This window comes from Bos taurus, chromosome Y (assembly GCF_002263795.3).
Source record: "Bos taurus isolate L1 Dominette 01449 registration number 42190680 breed Hereford chromosome Y, ARS-UCD2.0, whole genome shotgun sequence".
NCBI lineage: Eukaryota > Metazoa > Chordata > Mammalia > Artiodactyla > Bovidae > Bos > Bos taurus.
The window spans coordinates 17,449,812-17,458,537 of NC_082638.1; the positions used below are offsets into that span (position 1 = coordinate 17,449,812).

General features: G+C 50.1%; 1 protein-coding gene across 2 annotated transcripts; it reads right to left on the minus strand.

Moving 5' to 3' along the window:
* Positions 1-1,851: 1,851 nt before the first annotated feature.
* Positions 1,852-7,063, minus strand: LOC132344627 (melanoma antigen preferentially expressed in tumors-like). Of its 2 annotated transcripts, none has more exons than XM_059884284.1 (4): positions 6,894-7,063; positions 4,323-4,642; positions 3,436-4,038; positions 1,852-2,677 (listed from the first exon to the last, which is right to left on the minus strand). In XM_059884284.1, exons 2-4 carry the CDS (start codon positions 4,613-4,615, stop codon positions 2,101-2,103), a joined length of 1,473 nt encoding a protein of 490 aa, XP_059740267.1. In that variant the 5' UTR covers positions 4,616-4,642; positions 6,894-7,063; the 3' UTR covers positions 1,852-2,100. The 2 variants fall into 2 exon arrangements, with proteins under 2 accessions (XP_059740267.1, XP_059740268.1); XM_059884285.1 differs by lacking the exon at positions 6,894-7,063 and adding an exon at positions 6,011-6,071.
* Positions 7,064-8,726: the final 1,663 nt, after the last annotated feature.

Below are 8,726 nucleotides of genomic sequence, written 5' to 3' on the forward strand. Positions count from 1 at the left end.
GCTTTTCCACACACTAAGTTTTTCACAGCTTTCCTGACAAGAAGCAACTGTCTTTTGATTTCATGGTTTCAATCACCATTGCAGTGATTGCACAGGCCAGGAAGAGGAAATCTGTCAGTACTTCCACCTTTTCCCCTTTTATTTGCCATGGAGTAAGGGACCAGATGCCACAAACTTAGTTTTTTTTAATACTTGGTTTAAGCCGGCTATTTCACTCTCCTCCTTGATCCTCACCTCATCAGTCCAGAGTGTCTGGCTTCTTGCTACTTCTGCTCTCAGTTCTAATTCGCTTAGTAAGAAATCGTAAAAGGATGGTTTCACAGGTTAAATGCAAGGGTGGTACAGAGAGGGACTGAACCTTAATGGACCATGACACATTGCAAAACTCAATGACAACTTGCACCACCTGCTTACCCACATTATTAAAGGTAAAGTGAAAGTGTTAGTCAGTCCTGTCTGATTCTTTGTGACTCCATGTACTGTAGCCCAACAATTCCATAGGCTCCTCTATGGAATTATCCAGTAAAGAATACTGGAGTGGGTAACCACTCCCTTCTCCAGAGGATCTTCCCGATTCAGGGACTAAGCCTGAGTCTACTGCATTGCTGGTGGGTTCTTTACCATCTGAGCTACCAGGAAAGCTCAAATCAAAATGATACTAATTTCTAGGACATTCCTAGATTAAACTTTGGCTGGTCCATGCTGGTTTCAGCTCCACTGGCCAGAAAAAGTGGTGTAGTTGGAGCCCTCCACTCTGAAGGGGTGATCTGATTATCACTATTTTGTTTTAGTTACTAAATATCTCTGAATCTCAGAGGACTAGGTCTAAGCAAAGAGGTCTGATGGGTAAAGAGAATTTGTTAAAAGCCTTAATGCTGTCAAATTGGCAGATAACCAGGATTTGGAGGAAATTTTATCTTTACCATGTGGCTTAAGGTAAAAACGTAAGGATTAAGATTTTTTAAAAAAAAGGTACAGATGAATCAACACTGAAATACTCAACTCAGAAGTGACTTTTTTTGACAATTGGGAATGGATTTCCATCAGCCTTTGAACAAATAATTGTGTGTGAAAGTTTTTATTAATATAAAAACAAAATAAAACCTGTGGTAATATTAGTGGCATAAAAGCACACTTAGACAATGGATTCAAGGATGTTGGGTTTTCTCTTAGAAAATGGAGGCTTCCCTGGCAGCTCAGATGGTAAAAAATCTGCCTGGGTTAGGACGATCTCCTGGAAAAGAGAATGACTACCCACTGCAGTATTCCCACCTGTAGAATTCCATGGGCAGAGAACGCTGGGAGGCTACAGTCCATTGATTCCCAAAGAATCAGATCCAGCTGAGCAGTGGGAAGGTGGGCACGGGCTGGTGTGTCCCAAAGGCTCCAGATGGTCTGCTGGTGAATATGCCCCAGGACTCCGGGCCTGACGTTGTACAGTGAACCCATCTTGGCACTGCCCATGGCCCGAGATGGAGGTTTTGCATCTGCTGGATCCACTGAGGAAAACCCCAGTGGCTGGGTGGGGTTAGTAGTAGGGGTTCCTTGGAAGAAGATTCCCACCAGCGGTGCTCACTCCTGGACACTTAGTTCAGTCCAGGCCCTGAGGATGCACCTTGTATATGATGACAGATTGAACAGCCTCAGAAATAAGTGAGGAGGTGGATGCCCTGGAAATGAGAACCACAGGGAGTGGAAAGATGGTGCCCTGAACTCCTTTAGCTGATCCTGGCCTATCAGAGAGCATCTAGGCCCCACTCATGCTCAGGCCGTTTTATAGAACCACTAACAGGAGAGTCATGAATTTAAAGGGGAGAATCATGGTCACAGGTCACAGAGGACACCAAATGATTGACATTGAAGTTCCCTTTATTTCTTTGTAACAATCCAACAGAGGGGTAATGACCCCATCACCCTACCAAGCCCAAAATTCCCCCTCCAAAAATCAGATTCACATTTCTAACTGTGTAGGAACATATCTCTCCAAAAATCCCACCAAGCCCTCCCCCACTGCCCACTCTAAATCACTTTCTCCTGCTTACACTGAAAAATTGTCTGAAACTGTTGTGTTCATTCTCAGCCTGCCACTCATGAGCTGGGCTAGTCGGGCAAGTAGCAGGGGCACAGGATGGGCTCGGTGTCATAGAGGATCTGGTCACCGCAGTGTGGACAGGGGCTGGCGCTGACCCAGAACATGCTGGACCGCCCAGACTTGCACAGAAGCTGCTTGAGCCGGGCATGCAGCTGAGCCAGAAGGCCCAGGTGCAGGGTGCCATGCACATCCTCATAGCTCTCCAGGGGTGCAGGGTACAGCACGTGGCTCAGCTTACTCAGCCCCATGGTGTGGTGCAGCAGGCTCTCCAGCACAGCCATAGAGATAGGGTTGCCACAGAAGCTGAAGGTGGTGAGCTGGGAGCAGCCGCTCAGGGAGGGTAAGAGGGCACTGAACTGAGAGTCCATGATGCCGCACTCATCCAGGTCCAGTTCCTGCAGGGTGGCTGAGGTCCTCTCAATCAGGACCTGCAGGGACTCCAAGTTGAGGCTGGTCAGGTTGACCCCGCTGAGGCCAAGGTCCTTCAGCAGGCTGACGCTCGGGCACTGCGACAGGTATGTCAGGTCTGACTCCGAAATCAGGCAATTGGTGATCGACAGGGTCTCCAGAGGGGTGTTCAGGCACCTGGGGAAAGACAGAGCAGTCAGTGTCAGGGGCAGAGGGATATGGGGAGGAGAGGCCCCTTTCACAGGAACACAGGGGATCTCACTGGCTTGGAGCTGGCCTCTCACCTCCTTGACAGGAAGGCAGGGGTTCTTCCAGGGGGAAGGTCATGCTCATATGGTTATGACCTCCCCCTGCACAAAATGATGAACTATTTTTAATGTGGGAAACAAACTGTAAACAAAGATTATTTGCCTATTTCAGCTTACTAGTATCTTGTTCACAGGAATTAAGATGTTTGTACAGGACACGGCTAGTTGAATTCAACAGCAGGCTGGATGCAGTAGACATGGGCTGGTGGGTCCCAGCAGTTACAGACGATCCCTGGGTGCATATCCCCCAGATATCCGGGGGTCACAAACCATCCATCATCACCTACAATTCATCCATCATCACCTACAATTCTTTGTCATTCTCTGTCATCGTCTCAGCTAAGACATCACTCTCTCGGAAAGAATTCCCAAGGGCATCACACCTGACCCCCACTATGCGGACTCCCAGCACAAGTCCCATTTGGCAGCATCTAACCTAGGCCACGCCTCTGACCCTAACCAGGGAGGTGACCTGACAAGAAGCCCGGGGACAGAGCGGCCATACCGTGAGGACTTCCAAGTGGCCTGTGCACACTGGCCATGTCCCCAGCAGGCACAAATAGACACCCCGATGGTAAAGAAATGAAAGAGGCCAGGTTTTGCTGCAGAGCTGGCGCCACACCTCACCTGAGCACCTGGTGCAGGCGGCCCTCGAGGAAGGAGATGGAGTCCAGGTAGAGCTCCTGCAGGTGGGGCAGGTTCAGGAACTGTGCACTGAGCTGGTTGACGCAGTTCTCCTGGTCCGGGGTGGTATGTGGCAATATGTGGATGCGAGACAGCAGCAGCCGGCGCAGGTTGCCCATCCGGCCCAGGTGCGGCAGGAACCTGCTCAGCGTGGCCAGCTTCCAGATGCAGTTGACCTCCAGGTCCTGAATGGAGTCCAGCTGCACCACCTTCAGGATCTTCCTGATGCTCTTCATGGGCATGGTGAAGATCCTCAGCTTCTGGCAGCGGATGTGCAGCAGCTTCCCCCTCTTCTTGGCCTTCTTCAGCAGGTAGCTGAGGGTCTCATCCAGAGTGTCCTCCTTGATGCACAGGTCGACCAGCACCTCCACAGAGGCCTGCTCTGGCTTCAGCCCCGCCTGCGCCTCCACCCTGCACCTCTTCTGCATTGGTTGGGCTGGCTCAGGCTCCAGCAGTGAGCAAACACTGACCTTCATCCCGGACCACAGGGTCCAGAAGTCCTGGTGGGTTTTCCGGCGCAAGTCCAGCACCTGCAGCTTCCACCGCCTGTGAGGCCGCAGGGGAAAGGCTGAGCCATGCAGAGGCCAATGGGCACCAGGACCCCATGAGTTCTCTGCACTCCACGTACCACAGCTCCTCTGGCTTCTAGGGCCCCCTTGGTTCCCACTTTAAGGGATAATGGGGGGTGGCCCACATGCTTTTTCTGCCCTCTCCCCCTCAACCAGTCCTATACATCCAATTGCTTGTTTCCATATGAGTCCTCATCCACCTGCCCTGTCTGCACCTTGCTTACACCCCCAGGCCTCACCAGTCTGCCAGGTTGACCTTACCTGGGGCGGACCTCCTGAGCAAGCAGGACATCCAGACCATCGAGTGCTGCCTGGAAGGTGTCCAGATGAGGCTGGTGGTCTTGCATCAGGGCCCCCAGTGGGAGGCAGGGGAAGGGCCAGGCCTGCACCATCGCCTTCAGGGCCTCTGTGTGCCTTCCAGCAAAGGCCTCCATAAACAGTGGTGGAAAGAGCTCGATGGGCAGCTCCTCCAGAGCCATGATGGCCAAGACCTCATTGCGCAGCAGGCACTGTGCGCCCAGCTCCAGGAGTCGGGGTGGGGCCTGGACGTTCATCCTGAAGAACCTCCTCTGGAATGAGTCCTGGGAGGACGTCAGAGAGCAAGGGCATGGGAGTGGGGGGTGGTGTTTCCTTCTCTGGTCAAGGAACCGGGGAGACCCTGCTGTCCCTCCACCCTCAGGGAACCAAGGCAGGGTCAGAGAAATCCTCTGGCCACAAAGTCACAGCTTTTGTCCCACCAGCACATGGACAAGCATCTCTCCAGGCAGCAACAAAGGGACAAGGTGACCTCTTGCTCCATCCCGTATCTCCTGGCTGCTGCATTTAATCCCAGCCCTACTGGCCGGTAGATACCTAGGAGTCTGACAGCTGACCCCACTCTCTTCAGAGAAAGCTTCTGATTATTACTCAAGGGCTGAAAACAGGAATCAGGAGTTTAGCCCAACACAGCCTGTCTCTAAACTCCAACCAGTAACTCACACAATGAGTGCTGTTAGGTCACTACATAAAAAAGTCACTTTCACTGGGTGTCTCTTCTACAAATGTTATTACCATTTGGTTCAGTGGACCAAAGCACTCGCATTCAGAACAAAACCTCCACTCTTTCAAATATTCTACAGATTTTTTTTTTTTTTTTGGTATCCCATGGGATTAAAAAAGTCTTTAGCTTTTAATACAAAAAGAAACCCCCAAAATCCTTTAGGCTAGTCAAATCACAAAACTGTAAAATAATATGAACTATAATCACTGGTCTCAAACTAAAATGTAAAATGTCACCCAAAAATTCCTCCTAATTAGATGTCTTTCATTAAATCAATTCCAGGAACTTCCCTGAATTTCAGTGTGGAGGACTTTATTCTTTCACAGCAGGGGCATGAGTTCTATCCCCATCAGGGATCTATGACACCAGATGCTGTTCTGTGTGGCCCCATCCCCTAAATCTCACCCCACCCTAACCCATCCCTCACTGCCCCTACCCTGTCAAATTTTATCTAGTTAGGAAATGTTGTAATGATCTGTACAAGTGGAGAAAATCAGAGAAGCAACCAAACTGTCTGGGATAAAGGTAAAACTGCATGTAGAAGGAAAAGCAAAGTATACAATTGCCAACGTGAATGGAAAGGCAAAGAAAATTCTCCACAGGATCGTGGCCTGCATGGACTGTCCCATGAAGACCCCAGCAGGTACATCTGTCAGAGCCCAATGCTCCAGCGTGGAGCAGTGTGCTCAGTCCTCAGACCCTCTTCTCCTTCCAGGACACAGTTTTCCGATTCTGGCTGAAATTTCCATTTCCAGATAAAGTGCTATCTTACTACTAGATTTCCATCCAGCTAAGGCTGAGTGGTTTTTGTTTTTGTTTTTTTACTTTCTCACTACATACAACTGATGGGATCCTGTCTGTTCACAATAGGTTACCAAAATATTTAAAAATATAAAAGAAGAAAACTAACCTGAAGGTACATTCGTTGGGGGAGTTTGGGCCACATCAAAATCAACCAAATGTTCACATTCAGACAGTTTTGTGTGGATGGTGATGTCACCCCAGAAATCAAAGAAACAAAGTAAGATTCCTGAGTATCACACTGTCACTTCTACACTGTCAGACAGTGAAACATGTTCCCGTTCACAGAGGAACAGAGGTGTAATGGAGGGATGATGGGTCCTCCAGATTTTGAGAGTGAAGAATTCCCTGGAACTGGTCAGATCAAAATACACCTAGGAGCTGGCCAGGAGAACAGAGGGACCAGACATTTGTAACAAAACCATGAAAGTACCCAAGAAAGTGTGCTTTGTTTGGAGGAATTCAAAGACTTATCTTAGCCTAGGCTTGTGAAATTGTCAGAAGAGGGAGTGGCTAAAAAGGGACCAGTGGATCCCTTACACCCAAGACAAACCCAAGATCCAGACTTCCTTCCTCCCTGGAGGCAAAAGGGCATTTCCTTTGTGAAGCTAGGCTATTACATTTACGAATGTGTTTTAGGAGAGGATGGAACTGTTTTGGCTGGCCAAACCTTGGACAGGCATTGTTTTGCCTGAAAGCCACTTATGGCTTAGGGTCGTGGGCTCTCCTGAAGGGAAATAAACGTGGGCCAAGGACATAAATCTGTGTCAGCAAATGGCTGTAAACCGGAGGCTCAGGGGTCCTCTGCACATCCCAGCCTGGGCTCTGTCCAGCGACCTGTACCCTCAACATGACCTTCAAAGGCTCCTTCCCAATGTAGCTGGGTAACCTGACCTTCCCTCAGTGCCAGTGAACAAGAAATCCAAAGCGCCTTTGAAACCGCCCTCCCGCCCAACCCCAACCCCTCTCCCTCCCTTAAGGCTCTCACTTACAGAGATTCTGATGGGAGCTCAACTTTAAGCCCACAAATACAATTCAGTTTTTCCTTTGCTCTGCATTAAGAACAGGTAGCCACACGGACTTTCTCCCTGGGGAAGTGCAAATCCTGCATCAAAGGGTCTGGGTTGAAGCCCCTTCTGGGCCGGCTGACACACTGGTTCTGTTGAGGTCTCAGAACACAGACAGATGGAACCTCTCCACGCCTGGCATTGTGATGCCCCAACAATTCTATATGGAAGGCAAGAAGGAGGCCTTCCCTGAAAGCTACTCTACAGTTTGTTAACTTCCTAGAGATGGCATTCACCAAATTCCCACCATCCCCATCAGCAGCCAGAGATGTGGGTGTCCCTTAAATAGAGTTAAAACCCCTAAAATAGGGTTAAGCTGGAATGTGCCTTAAGGGCACTTTGACTTCCGGCAATCACCTTGGCCAAACAGCTGCAGAAGCTCAAGATTAGCAACGAAGAGAATCATCCAGTCCCTGATTAAGTAACAACCATGAGGATGCTGGCACTTTCCACCAGTACTTCAAATAACTTTCAGAGAGAAGTCGAAATTCACCCCTGGTTTCCTTTCCAGCCTGGTGAGTGTGAGAAAGCCAAGGCAGGGCTCTGCCATGCTCCACGAAGGAGGAACTGGAAGGCCTACTTGGGGGAAGATGGACGAATGTGCCCCAGTGAACATTAGGAAGAGCTAGCTGACTTCATAGGGACTCAGGGAAACAGGAAAAAGCAGAAGTCTAAGCTTGGGATGTTTCCATGGGAACTCAGCATCCAGGAGATCTAAGGATGCAGGAGGGACCACTGTCTTCAAATGATCTAAAATCAAGGAGTATCAGTAAAAAGTTTTTTCTAGTGAGGCAGGGGACAGGCCTCTATCCACCCCCAGCTCCACAGAGTCTGTTTGTGCAGGGGACTCACTGAACACCGAAGCACTAGGGGCTCATCTGCATGAAGACGTGTTCTTCTTGCCCAGTGTCAGGTTTGGCCAGGACAACTCCCAGGACCCAGGCGTAGTCAACCTGGGGGACATATCTACCTGTTTTTGTGTTGCACAGGCTGGTGCAGCCACTGAGCTCATTTCGTCATGGGAAGAGCTCATTCCCTCTCTAGTGGCAGAATTCCTTCTGTGACTGCAAAGCATCTGCTCCCCAGGGCTTTCCTGGGGCCCTTTGGAATGAATCTGCACCCAAAGAGTCACTAGAAATGTTGGAAAATGACCCTCCCTGGCTTCTGGAGGAAGACCACAGCCTGGATGATCCTCAGAGGCCCCAGACTGACGAGAAGCCTTGGGGACCCAGCCTCCAGCAGCCGAGATCCCACCTGGAGTTCCAGTATGTCTGTCCTCCCTCCACTCTGGAGTCAGACCCCTGCTTACACTGGAATAGTCTACCCTCTCTATGAGACCTCTTTGCCTCTTTCTGTGCTTGGCTAGACAGATTCAATGACATCTAGACCTAAACAAAAGAGGCCCCCTCCTTCTTCCTCCTGATTGAAGACTTGCCAGATGTCTAGGTCACCCTAACTCTAACCAGTTACTCCCTAGGGTGGTGATTCTAGAGGCAAAGCAACAGTAGGATGGAGTCGGTGGGGGAAGGGAGGTTGAGGGCCCTATCCAGGCAGGTAGGACTGCAGCACTTGGCAGGGGATAGCCCAGAACAAGGGGGAGGCAGAAAATGACAGCAGAACTAGGGGCCTAGACTCCTGGCTCTCAGAGCTGCATCTCATTTTCTGGAGGGGTGTCAGGATCGCTGAGGGCACTGCAGCCTGCACTTGGGGCCTAGGAGTGCCCCGAGGTGGTAGGGACAGAATAAGAGAACAGAATGT

Excerpts from the sequence above, each read along its gene's own strand:
- LOC132344627 (XM_059884285.1), bottom strand. The coding sequence starts at position 6,046 with ATGTGGCCCAAACTCCCCCAACGAATGTACCTTCAG. Across the intron at positions 4,039-4,322 it reads GCTCAGGAGGTCCGCCCCAG|GCGGTGGAAGCTGCAGGTGC; the intron begins GTAAGGTCAACC and ends GCGGCCTCACAG. Across the intron at positions 2,678-3,435 it reads CGCCTGCACCAGGTGCTCAG|GTGCCTGAACACCCCTCTGG; the intron begins GTGAGGTGTGGC and ends GTCTTTCCCCAG.